At 45.6% G+C, this 20,059-nt stretch overlaps 1 protein-coding gene across 2 annotated transcripts in view; it reads left to right on the top strand.

Moving 5' to 3' along the window:
* Positions 1-20,059, top strand: part of EVC2 (EvC ciliary complex subunit 2) — a 226,967-nt gene that overhangs the window by 61,017 nt on the left and 145,891 nt on the right. For both annotated transcript variants that reach the window (XM_073574499.1, XM_073574500.1), the window contains one exon: positions 3,408-3,470. In XM_073574499.1, the coding sequence (XP_073430600.1) occupies positions 3,408-3,470 (63 nt within the window). The remainder of the gene's footprint in view (positions 1-3,407; positions 3,471-20,059) is intronic.

The following is a 20,059-nucleotide window of genomic DNA, read 5'->3' as shown; positions in this document are numbered from 1 at the left end:
CACAGTGCATGTCAGACCAAATGAGAATCATGAGGTCAAAGGAACTGGCCAAGGAGCTCAGAGACTGAATTGTGGAAAGGTACATATCTGGCCAAGGTTACAAAATAATTTCTGCAGTACTCAAGGTTCCTAAGAGCACAGTGGCCTCCATAATCCTTAAATGGAAGAAGTTTGGGACCACCAGAAGTTTTCTTAGACCTAGCCGTCCAGCCAAAATGAGCAATCGTGGTAGAAGAACCTTGGTGAGAGCCGTACAGAAGAACCCCAAGATCACTCTGGCTGAGCTTCACAGATGCAGTAGGGAGATGGGACAAAGTTCCACAAAGTCAACTATCACTGCAGTCCTCCACCAGTCGGGCCTTTATGGCAGAGTGGCCCAACAGAAGCCTCTCCTCATTGCCAGACATATGAAAGTCCGCATAGAGTTTGCTTAAAAACACATGAAGGACTCCCAGACTATGAGAAATAAGATTCTCTGGTCTGATGAGACGAAGATAGAACTTTTTGGTGATAATTCTAAGCGGTATGTGTGGAGAAAACCAGGCACTTCTCATCACCTGCCCAATACAATCCCAACAGTGAAACTGTCATGATCTCAGTGCGGGTTTGACTCGCACACGTGGGAGTAATGTCTGGAACCAGTGCTGATGACTGGCATTTCTGGGGTTAAAGGTTGTGATCCCAGTGCAGGCTTACCTGCACACCAGGGGCTATGATTGTGGCCTCTCCCTGGTTCTGGGAGAGGCTTCTTATAGCCTCAGGATGCTCCCATCCCCGTCAGTTATACTTTCGCCCTTGGCATAGTGTGGTGACCCCTGAGTGTGTTTGTGCTGTGTTCTGGTTGCTTGATTCTTTGTGTATGACTCGGTCTGTTCTCTGGATATTGCTTTTGATTCTGCTTGGTACCTTCTATGTCTGTTTGGTTTTGACTTCTGCTTGGCCCTGACTATCCGTTCTGTCTCATCCCTGGTACTTTACTGATATCTCTGTGTATGACCTCCGTTTTGCCTGACTCTGAGTATTTCTGTATAGTATCCTGCCATCTCAGAAAGCCGTAGGTCCTGTGACGGCTTGCTAAACTTCAGCGTCCACAGGTCCTGTGTATCTGTACTTTCCGGCTGTACCTGACCCCAGGCCCCCCTACAGTGCGGGTGAGTCCCTGCTCAGCGGAGGCTGCACGCCGGCGCTGACAGGATCCTGACAGAAACATGGTGGTGGCAGCATCATGCCATGGGGGTGTTTTTCAGCTGCAGGGACAGGATGACTTGTTGCAATTGGAGGAAACATGAATGTGGCCAAGTACAGAGATATCCTAGATGAAAACCTCTTCCAGAGTGCTCTGGACCTCAGACTTGGCCAAAGGTTCACCTTCCAACAAGAAAATGACGCTAAGCACACAGCTAAAATAACAAAGGAGTGGCTTCAGAACAACTCTGTGACCATTCTCGACTGGCCCAGCCAGAGCCCTGACCTAAACCCAATTGAGCATCTCTGGAGAGACCTGAAAATGGCTGTCCACCAATATTCACCATCCAACCTGATAGAACTGGAGAGGATCTGCAAGGAAGAACGGCAGAGGATCCCCAAATCCAGGTGTGAAAAACTTGTTGCATCATTCCCAAGAAGACTCATGGCTGTACTAGTTCAAAAGGGTGCTTCTACTCAATACTGAGCAAAGGGTCTGAATACTTATGACCATGTGATATTCCAGTTTTTCTTTTATAATAAAATTGCAAACATTTCTACATTTCTGGGTTTTTTTCAGTCAAGATGGAGTGTACATTAATGAGAATAAAATAAACTTTTTTGAATTTACCAAATGGCTGCAATGAAACAAAGAGTGAAACATTTAAAGGGGTCTGAATACTTTCCATACCCACTGTATATATAATTATCACTAAAAAATTAACATAGTGACTATCAAAGGGGTTATCCTTTGAATCATTTTTATGCCAAATATCCTAAAAATGCTGTTACCAATCTTCTCAAAAGGGTTCTCCCGAAGCAAAAATAAATTAAGAAAATGTTACTATAAATAAATTCCTTTAATTAGCAAATCAGACACACTGTCCGCAAATGTTAATAAGACAGGTAACTGTTAGAATGTGCAGTAGAAACTCTGCCCCCTAGTTTCATGTGTACAAAGATGTTCTCCCAGTGGATATTCGGATGTAATACTAGAGATACCAGAGATACCATAAACGCTGAGGTAAGAAGAGGCTTCTCACACTGCTATCCACCCTGTCTATCTGTTCTAATACTGGAGATACCAGGAGTGCTCAGGTAAGAATAGGCTGCTCTCACTGTTGTTCACCCTGTCTATCTGATATAATACTGGAGATACCAGGAGTGCTCAGGTAAGAATAGGCTGCTCTCACTGCTGTCCACCCTGTCTATCTGATCTAATACTGGAGATACCAGGAGTGCTCAGGTAAGAATAGGCTGCTCACACTGCTGTCCACCCTGTCTATCTGATCTAATACTGGAGATACCAGGAGTGCTCAGGTAAGAATAGGCTGCTCTCACTGTTGTCCACCCTGTCTATCTGATATAATACTGGAGATACCAGGAGTGCTCAGGTAAGAAGAGGCTGCTCACACTGCTGTACGCCCTGTCTATCTGAACACTGAGCGGCTACTGTGACCTGGAGATAACTTATACCAGGTGCTATCAAGCAATTTCCTGGTCAATTTCCTGGTTACAGTTTTGGAGCTTCCTATTGCACATACTTGCAGTCACCTGTCATGTTAACATTTTGGTCAGGTTTCTGACAGTTTACCAAGACAGTGATCATTTTAGTGAACGACAGTGAGCACCTCCCTAAATAAAACAAGTATGATTTGCTAATTAACTATACTTAGAAAATTATGTATAATTGCATTTTCTGTTGCATTACAGAATCTCTCTTACTATAATAGACAGTGTTTGAAGTATAACTTGTTTTGCCTCTCTTGGAGCTACCACACATCTATGCCTCTGGTTATAGGTAGGGGGAGCAGGATCTGAATAGAATCAGTTTCCTTCCTCCTCTGGCAGCTGAATCAATTCTCGCAGAAGGAGTTTTCTTAGCTATACTGCTCATCTACTACAAATGTTCTTCTCCTTATTTGACAAGCAGAATAGATAACAATTTCTATGAGCTGTCCTTCAGTGAACGGTCACTATGCAGAGTAGAACCATTCTTTCAGCTGAGGGAAAGGTAAAGTTTGAGCCCATGTACTATTGCTAAGGGTCACAACAAAGTAGCATTTTGCCACTTCACCCAGGCATATTTCCCTTATATATGACAGAGTAGGATAATATAGGGATCTGTGTGAAAGCTTTTTAGCCTTTGTGTTAATTAGAAGATATTCAGGTTCTCAGGTCTTCAGTGTATATAATGGAAACCTTTCTGCCTCTGGTTACAGATCTCCGGAACAACTTATAAGATTGTGGCCCCTTTTTCGCTCACCGCCAAGGAAATCTCAAACGTAAGTCACCCATGTAACCTTCCACTTGTAATATGTACTTGTCCTATGTCAGGCCAAAAGCCCAATTTTTTTATTTAGTGCATGATAGAGTTTGGGGGTCACTAATTTCTCAGATCAGGCAGTTTTCGGTTGTTGTAGACTCGTATCTTGCATATAAACCACTTCTTATAAACGACGGCCATCTAACTCCAGGTCCAGTTTTGAGGACACCATGGAAGGGTTTAGCCTTAGGAGTTGTTCACGTTAACAAACAATTATCTGCTTTGGTTATCCAGAAACAGCGCCACTTTTACCCATGGCTGTATCTGGTATTGCAGTTTAAACCTTTCCCGACTTATGAGCTCCTTATTGGATTTTTTACGCAGGCTCAAAAACGGAGCCTGCATTATTGCTATTGATGGCTGTGTTACAATCAACCATCTGCACCACCATGACACAACGGGTTGATGTGGCAGCTTGGGGTTAGCGAAAAATCCCCGTGCCTGCCATGATTGTGCTACTATGAAGACAAGTCTGTGGCTGACATCCATAGAAGTCCGTGATTTTTGCTATATACTGCAATACTGTGGCATTGCTGTATATAGTAAAAATGATAAGACGGTCACAGGTTTAATTAAAAAGTAAAAAAAATAAATAAATAAGAATATAAGAATCTTAAAAAAATAAAAAAATTCCAAAAAACATAAAAAAATAAAAGTACCGTATTTGTTAACTTCCCGTCTGTGAATTTTCTTTGTATTCATATCGACAATTAATTAACCCGGCCGGTAAATGGTGTAACAAGAAAAAAAAAATTAAACTTGGCAGAACTGCACTTTTTCAATCGTCGTATCTACACCAAAATGGTATAAATAAAAATGTCAACTCAATTCATAACAGATCAAGCCCCTCACACTGCTCCATTGACTTAAAAATGAACACATTACAGGACTCTGTGGCAAATTTTTCATTTTTTTACAATTTTGCTAATTATTTTTCACCCCTTAAACCAGGCGTGGGGAAACTTTTTTCTGTCGAGCGCCATTTGGAATTTTATAATAGCGTTCGGGGGCCGCATAAAATTATTAATAATGATGAGCGAGTATACTCGTTGCTCGGGTTTTTACGAGCATGCTTGGGTGTCCTCTGAGTATTTTGGCGTGCTCGGAGATTTAGTTTCTGTCGACGCATTTGCATGATTTGCAGCTGCTAGTCAGCCTGAAAATGTGGGGATTCCTTAACAAACAGGCATTCCTCACATGAATTCAGGCTGTCCAGCAGCCATAAATCATGCAACTGAGGCGACGAAAACTAAATCTCTGAGGTCCCCAATAGGCAGGTAAATGTTCCCAATAGGCAGGCAAATGTCACTATTAGGCAGCACAGGTCCCCATTAGGCAGCACAGGTCCCCAATAGGCAGCACAGGTCCCCCAATAGGCAGGAAAATGTCCCCAATAGGCAGGAAAATGTCCCCAATAGGCAGCACAGGTCCCCAATAGGCAGCACAGGTCCCCATTAGGCAGCGTAGGTCCCCATTAGGCAGGCAAATGTCACCATTAGGCAGCACAGGTCCCCATTAGACAGCACAGGTCCCCAATAGGCAGTATAGGTCCCCAATAGGCAGCACAGGTCCCCAATAGGCAGGTAACTGTCCCCAATAGGCAGGAAAATGTCCCCATTAGGCAGCACAGGCCCCCAATAGGCAGGAAAATGTCCCCAATAGGCAGGTAAATGTCCCCATTAGTCAGCACAGATCCCCATTAGGCAGCACAGGTCCCCAATAGGCAGGCAAATGTCCCCATTAGGCAACACAGGTCCCCAATAGGCAGCACATGTCCCCATTAGGCAGCATAGGTCCCCAATAGGCAGCACAGGTCTCCAATAGGCAGGTAACTGTCCCCAATAGGCAGGAAAATGTCCCCATTAGGCAGCACAGGTCCCCATTAGGCAGCACAGGCCCCCAATAGGCAGGTAAATGTCCCCAATAGGCAGGTAAATGTCCCCATTAGGCAGCACAGGTCCCCATTAAGCAGCACAGGTCCCCATTAGGCAGTATAGGTCCCCAATAGGCAGCACAGGTCCCCAATAGGCAGGTAACTGTCCCCAATAGGCAGGAAAATGTCCCCAATAGGCAGCACAGATCCCCATTAGGCAGCACAGGTCCCCAATAGGCAGGCAAATGTCCCCAATAGGCAGTACATGTCCCCATTAGGCAGCACATGTCCCCATTAGGCAGCATAGGTCCCCATTAGGCAGCACAGGTCCCCAATAGACAGGAAAATGTCCCCATTAGGCAGCACAGGTCCCCATTAGACAGCACAGGCCCCCAATAGGCAGGAAAATGTCCCCAATAGGCAGGTAAATGTCCCCATTAGGCAGGAAAATGTCCCCAATAGGCAGCACAGGTTCCCATTAGGCAGCATAGGTCCCCAATAGGCAGGCAAATATCACCATTAGACAGCACAGGTGTTAGGAGTGGCGGAAGGCACTAAAAAAAAATAATAATTAAAGTGCCTTCGCCACTCGGGGTCCTCCGTGCTGCAGGTGATATGACCGCTGCTAGAGAGGCAGGGCACTGTGGCGTTAATGTGCACGGGGTTAACTGCACCCAGAGTACACCAAAGCAAGCTCTGCAAACTTAAAGCACACAAAAACGCGGTGTCTGTTTAACTCACAGAACAACAGCGATATAAACACGGTATTAACAGGTCACAGGAGTAGCCTTAAACGTCAGGACTACTCCCAAAAGGACCTACCGTGAAAAAGAGGTGCGTGGCGTCGCTACTGCGAACGCTCGGAGAACTGCAATCACAGCGCTGTGAGAACGAAGCCAAAGAAGAGACTCCGCAATATCGCTGGCGCGATGCAGGACGCTAGCTGCTGAGACAGATATAGCTGGAGCGCGCTGGCGCTGCTACTGGCGGCTGCCCAATCACTCACACATTCGTATTGTCCGAGGAAAGGGGTTTCATAATAAGTCAGCCACCAGTCCAAGCATCCGTCGCCATACATACAGCAGCAGTATGAAATACTAGCGCATGGCAGAACAGTCATGCGCGCTTTTTATACCAAACGGGACCTTCCGGAGATTTCCCAAACTCCAGGAGGAGCCAATAGGATTAGACACAGGACCTGAGCATGTGACTCCCGAACTCCAATGGGAGCTCGTCCCATGAGCATGCTCAGTGGAGGGAACAGAGGACTTAGCCTCTGGAGAGAGTTGCCGCAAAGCACTCTCCTCTGCAATCCTTTACTGCAGATGAACCGCAGGAGACTGCAGCATGTAAGGGTCTAGATTTCAACATAGAGAAGGGAGAAATCAGACTCCTAAGGCCTCTTTCACACTTCAGTTATTTGCATCAGTTAAAATCCACCAAAAAGGCAGAGAAGCGGATCCGTTCTGAACTGATGTGAACGGATGGCACAGGAGAGGAGGGGAGGAGAGAGAGAGATTGGAAATCTTTGAGGATGTTGACGGACACTAACATTGTGGCGGATCATCAAAAAAACGGATGCAACGGATGGCAATCAGTCAGGATCCGCCAATAATGAAAGTCAATGGGGAAAAAAACGGATCCGCAAAGAAAAATGGCGGATCCGTTTTTTTAAAAAATTGGCGGATCTTGACTGATTGTCAAAAACGGAAGTGTGAAAGAGGCCTAACACAGGTCCCCATTAGACAGAACAGGTCCCCAATAGGCAGTATAGGTCCCCAATAGGCAGCACAGGTCCCCAATAGGCAGGTAACTGTCCCCAATAGGCAGGACAATGTCCCCATTAGGCAGCACAGGTCCCCATTAGGCAGCACAGGCCCCCAATAGGCAGGAAAATGTCCCCAATAGGCAGGTAAATGTCCCCATTAGGCAGCACAGGTCCCCAATAGGCAGGCAAATGTCCCCATTAGGCAGCACAGGTCCCCAATAGGCAGCACATGTCCCCATTAGGCAGCACATGTCCCCATTAGGCAGCATAGGTCCCCAATAGGCAGGCAAATGTCCCCATTAGGCAGCACATGTCCCCATTAGGCAGCGCAGGTCCCCATTAGGCAGCATAGTCATCCAATAGGCAGGCAAATGTCCCCATTAGGCAGCACAGGTCCCCATTAGGCAGCATAGGTATCCAATAGGCAGGCAAATGTTCCCATTAGGCAGCACAGGTCCCCAATAGGCAGCACATGTTCCCATTAGGCAGCACATGTTCCCATTAGGCAGCACAGGTCCCCATTAGGCAGCACAGGTCCCCATTAGGCAGCACATCTCCCCAATAGGCAGCACAGGTCCCCATTAGGCAGCACAGGTCCCCATTAGGCAGCACAGGTCCCCAATAGGCAGCACAGGTCCCCATTAGGCAGCACATCTCCCCAATAGGCAGCACGTGTCCCCATTAGGCAGCACAGGTCCCCATTAGGCAGCACATACTGACCTGGTGTTGAACACAGTGACTCCTGGATGGCCCCCAGGCCCCGCACCGCACACACAGCAGCACACGGTCACCACCGCACCGGTGACCGGGGTGATGAAGATGGCAGGCTGGGGTGATGAAGAAGGCAGGCCGGGGAGGCAGGCCGCAGACCAGTCCAGCGCAGCTCACACTCTGGTGCGCAGTTACTCGTCCTCTTCATTAGTATCAGTGCGCGGGGGCCGCTGGGGTCCATCAGGTCGTGCTCAGTCCCCGTCAGTGTGTGCACGTATCAGTGCGTGGTATCCAGCGGACGGGGCTAGGAAGCAGAGCAAGAGTGCTCCTCTGGCTCCTGCAACAAGGTACCCGATCGCGGCTCTGGAGCGGCTGCGGGCCTGATCAAATGATATGGCGGGCCGTATACGGCCCGCGGGCCGGACGTTCCCCACCCCTGCCTTAAACTAAAAAAATCCACACGTGTTTGGTATCTGTGTAATTGTAGTGACCTGGAAAATTATATTTCCAGGTTATTTTTACCACCCAATGATCACCTTGAAAACAAAACCTAATTAAAGAATTCCGTAATTTTTATGGATGAGTATGAGCTTTGCATTACATTATATGGATGACTATGGGTTGTGCATTCTACTAGATGGATGATGACTATGGGCTGTGCATTGTACTGCATGGATGACTATGGGCTGTGAATTATACTGTATGTAACGGGGTCTACCCAGGCTGGGGTACCTCTTTCAGTACCACCCCGTGTTTTCGGAGGTCCGCTCTGCGTTGGCTGGAGTCTGAATGAATGACGCTGGCTGGAATTCCTTGGTTACATGGGCGCATGTAAAAGATCACTGCTTCTCCACGTATTTCCAGTCTGACAACACTTTACTCACAGGACACAGAATATATCACACAGATACAGAGGGCAGGCCAATAGAAAAGCGGCAGGCCAGACATGCATTACAAAAGCCGCAGGTGGCCGGAGCCTGCCGATGTTTACTGTGGGAATTACAAAGGTGGGGGGAGGGCGGACAAAAGGAGAATATCGTGTCCCCTCTGCCCATGGGCGCAGCCTGTGGGCTGATGCATTAGGGACATGCATCTCACATAGAACCTATTATACATACATATAACTGCACAACATATTCTGGGTGCTGAGTGGTTCTGTAGCACGTAACACTGTACTTTATGGATGACTATGTGCTGTGCATTATACTTTATGGAAGACTATGGGCTGTGTATTATACTTTATGGAGTACTATGTGCTGTGCATTATACTTTATGGAGAACTATGGGCTGTGCATTATACTTTATGGAGGACTATGTGCTGTGCATTATACTTTATGGAGGACTATGGGCTGTGCATTATACTTTATAGCTGACCTTGAGGTGTATTATACTTTATGGAGGACAATGGACTGTGCATTATACTATATGAGACCTATGTACTGTGCATTATACTATATTGAGGACTGTGGGCTGTGCATTATACTATATGAGACCTATGGACTGTATATTATACTGTATGGAGGACTATGGGCTGTGCAGTATATTATATGGAGGACTATGGGGAGTGAATTAGTCTTCTGCTATGGGGCCCAATGACTTCTATGTACGCCTTTGTTGTTTTTTTGCCTTCAACTGTGCAAAAAAATGAAAACAGTCAAATTTTGTACTTCGATAGGATAATAAGGTACAATTGTGCAACGATTCAGCAATGTTACGAAAAGTTGGAAATTATAATTAAGCCGAAAAAATCTGAATATGGAAAATCATGCCCATAGTGCCAAACCAAAAAAAACCAGACAAAACAAAGTTAACTTGAAAAAAGGGGAAATTTAACAAAAAAGACACTATTAGAACACCCTTTTCTCCATCTAAAAGGCACAAAAACCTACATTTTTTGTTAGAGCTGACAGGAATTGGTAATTTTAAAGATACTCCCATTCAAAGTGTTTGTGAACTCAACTTTAAATGCTCATTACCTCTTGAGTGTTAGCTTTTCACACTTTTTCTTTATATCAGAGAAGATCCCACATTTTATACTGATGTTTACTTTGTATAATTTCACTTCCACCTTTTGCTGTATATGTAAAGCACAGTTGTGGCCAAAAGTTTTGAGAATGACACAAATTTTGGCTTTCATAAAATTTGCTGCTTTAGTGCTTTTACATTTTTTTGTCAGATGTTTCAATGGTTACTGAAAAAAAGCACTTTCATCAAAGTTTTATCCTCTTAGTATATTGCAGTCATCATGTTAAACAGCACTGTGTATTTACAATTGCTCACTTTGCCTTTCTACCCAGTTAATTCTCCTCTTTTCTCTTTGTCTGTGTAGAAACAGGAAGTTTCTTTTTCCTGCATGAGTCATCCCCATCTTCACCTCCTGACCCAGCTGCTCCCTCCACTCCCTACCAGGGACTTTTGCAGTGATGACTCATACAGGGAAAATTGAAATCCTGTTTCTACATAGTGCTTCTTGAAAACGATTACCAGAATTTGATAATGAATTTGTCAATAAAAATTCAAAAACTTAAGTTTATGCTAACGAATCATTATTTACAGTGTTGACCCTTATATTTAAAAACTCTGCCCTTCGCATTGGCAGCGGAATATCCGCATTGGGGCCAAATCCTGACTGATGACAGCCATTCTTGCCTAATCAGTGATTGTACAAAGATATACAACTTTCCTGTATCAAAATGGAGTTTATCACAATTTCTGTTTTGTTTGTCCTCCGCTTTTTGAGGTTTGACTATAAGTTCTCATTGGGATTGAGATCTGGGGATTTTACAGGTTATGAACCCAATGTCAATGTTTTGTTCACAGAGCCACTTAGCTACCACTTTTGACTTGTGTCATGGTCTCCATCATGCTGGAAAAAGCATTGTTCATCACCATTGCTCCTGGATCATAAAGAGAAGTTGGTCTTGGATGAAGTTTAGACCACATTCTTTATTAATGGCAGTTACCTTAGGTAGAATTGTGAGTAAGCCCACTCCATGGATGAAAAGCCCCCACACCTGAATGGTCTCAGGATGCTTTACTTTTGGAAAGACACAGGACTCATGGTGGTGCTCATCTTTTCTTCTTCAGATATTCAGTCTTCGAAATTTCACCAAATTTCTCCTGGATCATTGAGAGAAGTTGGTCTTGGATGAAGTTTAGACCACATTCTTTATTAATGGCAGTTATCTTAGGTAGAATTGTGAGTAAGCCCACTCCATGGATGAAAAGCCTCCACACATGAATGGTCTCAGGATGCTTTGATTTTGGAAAGACACAGGACTCATGGTGGTCCTCATCTTTTCTTCTTCAGATATTCAGTCTTCGAAATATCACCAAATTTCTCCTGGATCATTGGGAGAAGTTGTTCTTGGATGAAGTTTAGACCATATTAATTATTCATGGCTGTGTTCTTAGGTGGAATTGTGAGTGAGCTCCCTCCATGGATGAATAGCTCCCACACATGAATGGTCTTAGGATGCTTTACTTTTGGAAAGACACAGGACTCATTGTGGTCCTCATCTTTTCTCCTTCAAATATTCAGTCTTTGAAATATCCCAAACAATCATCAGAGAAAATAATTTTACCTCAGTCCTCTGCAGTCCAATCCCTGTACTTCTTGCAGAAAGTCAATCTGTCCTTGATATTTTTCTTGAAGTGGCTTCTTTACTGACCATCTTGACACCAGGCCAGGCTCCACAAGTTTTCGCGTCACTGTGTGTGCTGATGAACTGACACATACCTGCTGCCATTCCTGAGCAAGCTCTGCACTGGTGTTAGACTGATCCTGTAAATGAATCCGTGTTCAGAGATGGTCCTAGCACTTGGTAAACTTTCTGGAGTTTTCTGAAGCCTTCTTCACAGCTATTGAATCTTTTTATTTGAGGTTTTTGATGATCCGGTAAATTACTGATTTATAGGCAATCTTACAGGCTGCAATGTCCTTACCTGTAAAGCATTGTTGATGCAAAACAATGTTGACTGCATGTATCCATGGAAGTATCCATGATAAACTGAAAAAAGACAATGATTTCAAGCACCTTAAAGCAACCAGTCTGCTCTTATAATTACATCAGCATGACAGAGTAATATCAGCTGCCTTATTCTCATTAAAACTTTTTTCTTAGCTGATAACATCACTGAAATGATTTAAGCAGGTTGTTTTGTGACAAAGCTAAAATTCAGTGAAAATTAGGTTTTGTGATTAAGTTGATTTTCATGACAAGGAATGACTTTGCAAGTTTTTTACATTCACTATAAAAACTGAAACAGCAAAACCAAAATTTATGTCAGTCTCAAAACTTTTGTCCGCATCTGTATATAAAGGAAGAGTTATGTCTGCTGCTTCCATGGTAAGGGGCATATTATACCGGTAGTTATTATTAACATTCTTGTGTTTAATTATGCAGTGTCCAGGTGTGAAGATGCTAGACTTGTCCAATTTTTAGATTTGTCGTGAAACATTTATCGTTAGATTTGTTCAAAGCATCGGCACACACAAGGCATGCTTCCATCAGTGTGCGCTCCGGCAGGACTTCTCACGAGGTGGCCGTCTTTGAAGTTCTTCTCATCCCTTGTGTTTACAGACGCACAGTGTGTTGAGTGTATTCTTCTTTCTTCGAGAACTGATGGAAATGGAAATGTCACGATCCATTTCTTGGATCTGGGTCAGGTCTGGATTTCCTCACATTTAAACCTTTTTCTTTTTTCGCCCATCGGGTGTTTAATATGAGTTTTTGCCCCCGGTGGCTGCTGGGGTTTACTACAACTGTAGTTGATCTGCTGATGTATATTCCCCCTGTTGGCTGCAGGAAAACTGCATGTGATTAATTATTTATGCAGGTGGTAGCTTCTCCCCCTCCTTCCTATAAAAGGAGTTCAGGTGCTGGAAACCACTGTTGGTTATACACCTGCTCTTGGGAGACTAACCAAGCTGGAGTTCAGGAGTTGAGTTCTTTGGTGCTTCATTTGTTTGCTGTTGTCAAGCGGCTATTTCTGCTGTCCAGGAGCATTGCAGAAGAGCAAGCTAAGTTTTATTTTATTTTACCCTGTCGTATCTTTCCTTTGGGTCTTTTGTGTAGTACACTTTTCCCTGTCTCACTTCCTGGGGAGGGGGTTGGGGGTTTAGCTCAGGGCTAAACAGGAGGCAGGGGCAGGTTGGGGACTTGAGCCTCACTACCTTTAAGTGTACCCCCAACTTAAGGAAAGACAGGGCAACCCCTTAGCCTGAGGGGCAGTTCAGGGGCCCCGGTTCCACATCTTCTGTTTTCCCCTTACTGCCCTGTGACATTATAACCAACCCTCACATTCTGCCTGCTGAGCCATGGCCCAAATGCTGGCCTTCGCCCAAATGCTACAGTCTCTCACCGATGAGTTTAAGCTGTTGCGAGGTGAGATGGTGGAACAACTGCAGCAGTTGGTTGGGACCTGGGCCTCAGCTCAGGTAGAGGCCCAACCAGAACCTAAGATCTCTCTCCCGGACAAGTTTTCTGATGGGAGAGACAAGTTTATTGTGTTTCAGGAGGCCTGTAAATTATATTTTAGGCTTCGCCCCCGCTCTTCAGGGAGTGAAGAACAGCACGTGGGAATTATTGTCTCCCTGCTTAGGGGTGATCCCCAGACCTTGGCTTTCTCCCTACTGACCGGTTCGCCATCTTTACGGTCAGTAGACAGGTTTTTTACTGCTCTGGCGCTGGTGTATGGTGATTCTGATGGCGTCTCCCTGGCGGAATCCCGACTCCGTAAGATCAAGCAGGGAGGCCGGCTTGTTGAGGAGTACTGCGCAGAGTTCAGGAGGTGGGTCACTGACACGCAGTGGAATGACCCTGCACTGAGGAGTCATTTTGTGCAGGGTCTGTCTCCGAATTTGCAGGATACTCTGGTGCAGTACGCTGCCCCCAGGTCGCTGGAGGCCGCCATGTCCCTTGCCATCCGGGTGGATAGATGCCTCAGGGAGAGACATGCATCATATGTGCCCCCTATAGTCCTTGCTAGGGAGGAGGAGACACCTGAACAATCGGAGGAACCCATGCAGCTTGGAGTAGTGGTTTCCAAAAAGGGGTTGCCTGCGGTTCGCCGAGGTGTGGTGGCATGTTTTTACTGTGGGCAGACTGGCCATTTTATAGGAGTCTGCCCAGTGTGTGCCAAGTCTTCCATACCACCGAAGAGAGGTCCGGCTTTCAGGATCGTGCTGTTCCAGTCCAAAGTTCACAAGGAGTTAATCCAAGGACCTTTGGTAACTTTGCTCTTGAGGAAGTGTACAGTGTGTACACGAAACGCGTAGAGTTTATGGAATAAAAAGAAAGTTATAATCACTGCTTGGTCCTTGGATTAACTCCTTGTGAACTTTGGACTGGAACAGCGCGATCCTGAAAGCCGGACCTCTCTCCTTCCTATATATGCAATTCTATTGACCGGCTGATTGGTGCAGTTCATCGGATCCTACCCATTTCTGCTTATGGTTGTTGTGTTCCACACAACTGAACCAGGTGAGTGGATCCATATCTGTGAAACGTTTATATCATTGGATAAGACCTTATTGTGCGCTTCTGTCTCCCCCTTTTTTATACCACCGAAGAAGCAGCCTCCCCCTGGTCGTGAGGAGGGAGACAACCAGGGAGTGTATATTTCCTGCATTTTTTCCCCTCAGTGTACCCTATCGGCAGAGCTTACGGTGGGTGGGGAAACTGAGGGCCTTCCAGTACTTGTGGACAGTGGAGCTGGAGTCAACCTGGTAGATGCCCACTTTGTCGAGACCCATGGCCTCAGGTGTAGGACGCTAGCCAATCCCTTAAATGTCCAGGCCATTGACTCTGTCCCACTAAGCCAGGGGAGCCTTACCCAAGTCGAGGACAATTATTATTATTATTATTTATTATTATAGCGCCATTTATCCCATGGCGCTTTACATGTGAGGAGGGGCATACATAATACATACAAGTACAGTAATCTTAAACAATACAAGTCACGACTGGTACAGGATGAGAGAGGACCCTGCCCGCGAGGGCTCACAATCTACAACGGGATGGGTGAGGATACAGTAGGCGAGGGTAGAGCTGGTCGTGCAGCGGTTTGGTGGATCGGTGGTTACTGCAAGTTGTAGGCTTGTCGGAAGAGGTGGGTCTTCAAGTTCTTTTTGAAGGTTTCCATGGTAGGCGAGAGTCTGATATGTTGTGGTAGAGAGTTCCAGAGTAGATGGGATGCGCGGGAGAAATCTTGTATGCGATTGTGGGAAGAGGAGATAAGAGGGGAGTACAGAAGGAGATCTTGTGATGTTCAGAGGTTTCATGCAGGTAAGTACCGGGAGAATAGGTCACAGATATAAAGAGGACTCAGGTTGTGGATGGCTTTGTTTGTCATGGTTAGGGTTTTGAACTGGAGTCTTTGGGTAATGGGGAGCCAGTGCAGGGATTGACAGAGGGGAGAGGCCGGGGAATAGCGGGGGGACAGGTGGATTAGTCGGGCAGCAGCGTTAAGAATAGATTGGAGGGGTGCAAGAGTGTTAGAGGGACATCTTCGTATAGGGACTCATCATGAGGAGTCCCTGTCATGCTACGTCTTGGGCAGAATACCATCACCCATCGTTCTAGGCCTCCCTTGGTTAAAGAAACACAACCCGGTGATAGATTGGCAGTCTGGGGAAGTTGTCAGCTGGGGCAACTGTCTTCACGTCTTGCTACAACCGTTCCCTTCTTCCTCAGTAGGGGCAGCAGAGGTGCTGCCCGGGAGTAGGGACCAGTCTCAACCCTCACCAGTAGCTAACCCTGGTAGTCGGAGTCCTCGTAGGAGGAGAGGTCAGCGGAAGGTGGTGGTTTCCGCTGAAAATCGTGGGGGTGTGAGTGTGGTGACACAGGGGGATGCCTCTGTTGTCAGTCCTTCAACGAGTTCACCATTTTGTGGCAGACGCATGAGTGGTATTAAACGTTCAGGTCCGGCCCTGTGTGTGAACGAGTTTGTATGGGTCTTCACCAGTCACATCCGGTGGAAGTGTGCTGCTGGATTCTGGAACTCTCGAGTTATCAGTCCTCATCGGGTGTCCGCCATTTTCGGCCCAGCGACCTACCAGCTGGAGTTACCCTATGTCATGCCCATACACAATTCGTTCCCCAGGTTGGCGCTCTGGAGATGTGTGCCGCCTCCGGAACATGTATATAACCACATTTGCCATAAACCTGTGAGTCAGGTGTTTATCTAGGTAAACTCAACTGTGTCCAGGCGTCCTCATCATAGGGTTTTTTTTCGGTGAGGCACTTGGTTGAGGGTCCAGAGGCCCCTCCTTGTGGGAGGGGTACTGTCATGATCCATTTCTTGGATCTGTGACAGGTCTGGATTTCCTCACATTTAAACCTTTTTCTCTTTTCGCCCATCGGGTGTTTAATATGAGCTTTTGCCCCCAGTGGCCGCTGGGGTTTACTACAACTGTAGTTGGTCTGCTAATGTATTTTCCCCCCCGGTGGCTGCCGGGGTTACTGCAGGGAATCTGCATGTGATTAAATATTTATGCAGGTGGTAACTTCTCCCCCTCCTTCCTATAAAAGGAGTTCAGGTGCTGGAAATCACTGTTGGTTATACACTTGCTCTTGGGAGACCAACCAAGCTGGAGTTCAGGAGCTGAGTTCTGTGGTGCTTCAGTTGTTTGCTGTTGTCAAGTGGCTATCTCTGCTGTCCAGGAGCATTGCAGCAGAGCAAGCTAAGTTTTATTTTATTTTACCCTGTCTGTTGTATCTTTCCTTTGGGTCTTTTGTGTAGTACATTTTTCCCTGTCTCAACTCCTGGGGAGGGGGTTGGGGGTTTAGCTCAGGGCTAAACAGGAGACAGGGACAGGTTGGGGACTTGGGCCTCACTACCTTTAAGTGTACCCCCAAGTTAAGGAAAGACAGGGCAACCCCTTAGCCTTAGGGGCAGTTCAGGGGCCCCGGTTCCACATCTTCTGTTTTCCCCTTACTGCCCCGTGACAGTAAAGGGTTGGTTTATGTGTACTTGTGTATTAACTTCTTGACTTTAACAAGATCTCTGTTTGCTGTTAGTGGGTACATTATTGTTGACTTCCAAGGACTGAAAAACCAAACTGATGATTTAATGCAGGGATGGGGAACCTTTTTCCATCCGGAGGCCATTTGGAAATTTCTACCAACATTCAAGGGCTACACAAAAATGACCACCTTGAAAATTACCCCGCTATATTTAGTCAAGCAATTAATTACAGTAATCACCCTTAATGTGACGGCTGGAGCTGCTTCTCCATCACTGGGGGCTATATATATCACAGGTGGTATGATATACAGTACTCAGGGGGATATATAGCACTTTCGGGGTAAATGCAGCACTGGGAAAAATGCACATCACTTGGGGGGCACATACAGCTGTGGGGGGATATATAGCACTGAGGGGGACAGGGATCGTCGGTAAGGCTCATAGATCACCGGGGGGTACAGGTCACAGAGGGGTGACATGAAGATCACAGGGGTGGGGCACAGAGATCACAGGGGTGCATATAGCTGGAGGGCACATAGCTTTGGGTGACAGATCACAGGGGGCACATGGGAGCACAAACATCACAGGGGGTACATAGCAGGGGGGCATATAGATAACAGGGGGCACAAAGCTGGGAGCCACAGATATCACAGGGGTGCACATAGCTGGGGGCACAGAGATCACGGGGGGCATATAGCTAGGGGGCACAGATCACGGGAAAAAAAAATCATAGGGGGCACATAGATCACATTTTAAAGCATAGCTTTTTTGTTCAATGCCTCACATGTATTATTGAATGAATTGTTTTTTTAAGGTTTTCACTCACTTACAAAATTTAGAGAGCCTATGGTTAAATTCCCTAATTAACGTCTGCTATAATTTTAAACCTTTGAAAAATCTGCCTATGTCCTTTATACAGACTTTAAAGTGGATTTGGTAAATGCATCCCCCATATTTTTGCTTGCAGAGGTGTACCTGGTGTTTTAGCTAAAGCTTTCATAATTCTGCCAAAAAATAATTGATTTTTCTAGAAAACTAGCCTGTCATTATGATCAGGCATGCAAAACTAAATATATAGGCATATTCTGCTGATTTCATGTGCACATTAACCTCGGGGCAGGCTACAGGAAAATGGTACGGGTGTCGGCGCGTGCGCAAATTGCAATCTCAGCTCATCATGCATATTTACACAGTGATGGTATCTATTAAATCAGCTGAAAAATGCCTTTATGCCCATATCTTTAGTTTATGTCTGATCCTGATGACAGGTTCTCTTTAAAGGTAGTTTATCAACAGTGTTGAACCTCCAAAACTAGGCCTCAAAACGATTTTTATGGACCAAGATTGTTGAGGGCTGTATACGGTCATCTTGGTCAGTCTCATAGACAATAAATGGAGTGACAGTGCGCTTTCGAAGACTACTACTCTATTGAAATTGTCATCATGGATCACCCTCTTTTTAAATTGGTGTCTTAAAATTTGAATCCCCATCGATCAACCATGTGAATAGTTGATAAATGTTGTTAGTCCCGTCAGTGGAGCTCCCATGTTTCTGACAAACTCTGCAAAACCCTTCTAAATAATGATTTTTCAAAGTGGACAACACTTCTAAGCATTTTTTACATACAGCTGTAAAAACATATGGGGTTTATAAACAGTTGTGACTCTGCAAAACTATCACTCTAATGATTGTCTATGGGAATAATAGAAGTAACTTTATCAATGTAGGTGACCATCTCTGTTAGACCCACAGCCAATAAATAGAGCGATGGTGTATTTTTTTTTACCACTGCTCTATTGAAACTAGGGACATGGAACTCCCTTTCTCAAAATTGGTGGGTGTCCAATTTGGATCCCCCATAGTGATGAGCATGTAAACTTGTTGCTTGGGTGGCCTCCGAGTATTTTGGCATGCTTGGAGATTTAGTTTTCGTCGTCTCAGCTGCATGATTTGCGGCTGCTAGACAGCTTGAATACATATGTGGAATGTCTGTTTGTTAGGGAATTCCCATATGTATTCAGCCTGTCTACAAGTCGCAAATCATGCAGCTGAGACGACGACAACTAAATCTCCGAGCACGCCAAAATACTCGGAGGACACTCGAGCATGCTCGGGGAGACCCGAGCAACGATGCTACTCGTTCATCACTAATCCCCAATGATCATGCAATGTATCACATATCAAGTGATAATGTGATAAATGTTGTTAGTGGAATAACCTTTTTAACAATCTTGATTTTTACCAGGGCGCTCCAACATTTATGCCATGTAGATGATCCCCTATGTGTTATTGGAGATTTGCCTCCAGACATTAGGCTCTAGATCAGGGATGGGCAATTAATTTTCCATATGAGAGACAGTGACTGTTGTGGAGGCCAAGCCAATAGGTTGAAATTCTGTTCAATATTAATATCAATATATTATAATAATTATATTATTGATAATTATATTAATAGTATCACTTAATATTGAGTAGAATTAAGTATGCTGACATCCTCCTATTTATCGTATGAGCCCCAAACAGCCTCTCCCATATACAGCATGAGCCCCACACAGCCTCCCCCATATACAGCATGAGCCCCACACAGCATCCCCCATATGCAGCATGAGCCCCACACAGCCTCCCCATATGCAGCATGAGCCCCACACAGCCTCCCCATATACAGCATGAGCCCCATAGCTTCCCCATGTCCTCAATGAGGCCCCCTTAGCCTCGCCATGCCCACTTAAATATCCCATACACATGAAAAAAAGAAAGCCACATACTCACATCAGTACCGTTCCACTGCGCTCTGCTTCTGTTCCTGTTTCCGGTGTGCAGACTTTCTGCGGTACACAGATGATGCGATGAAATGACATCATCAGGTCAGCTGTTTCACGTGCTGATTGGGGGATCAAGTGGCCGGAGGCTCCTCCTCCACCAATGAAGTCGGCGCAAATGGAGACAGAGAGCGTGCGGGCATGGTGTGGCCAATGGGCCTCTGTTTTCCAGCCCCTCGACTGTCTTGGTCCACGGGCCGGACTGGGGCTGTCAGAGGGCCAGACATTGCCCAGATCTGATTTAGATACAAATTCATCCTCTACACCCCATAAAGCAATGGATCTGGTACCAGGTGAATCACTTCTACCATCTTTAGGGTCCTTTGGAATAAAGTTCCAAAGGCTAAGAGAGAACTTAAAGATTGATGAGGGTCAACACACTTAAGAGCGGTTCTTGAAAATATGG

This window comes from Dendrobates tinctorius, unplaced genomic scaffold, assembly GCF_039654945.1.
Source record: "Dendrobates tinctorius isolate UK_male_01 unplaced genomic scaffold, ASM3965494v1 ptg000039l, whole genome shotgun sequence".
Taxonomy (NCBI): domain Eukaryota; kingdom Metazoa; phylum Chordata; class Amphibia; order Anura; family Dendrobatidae; genus Dendrobates; species Dendrobates tinctorius.
Note: the sequence above shows the minus strand (reverse complement) of the source record. Positions and strands in the feature narration are given on the sequence as shown.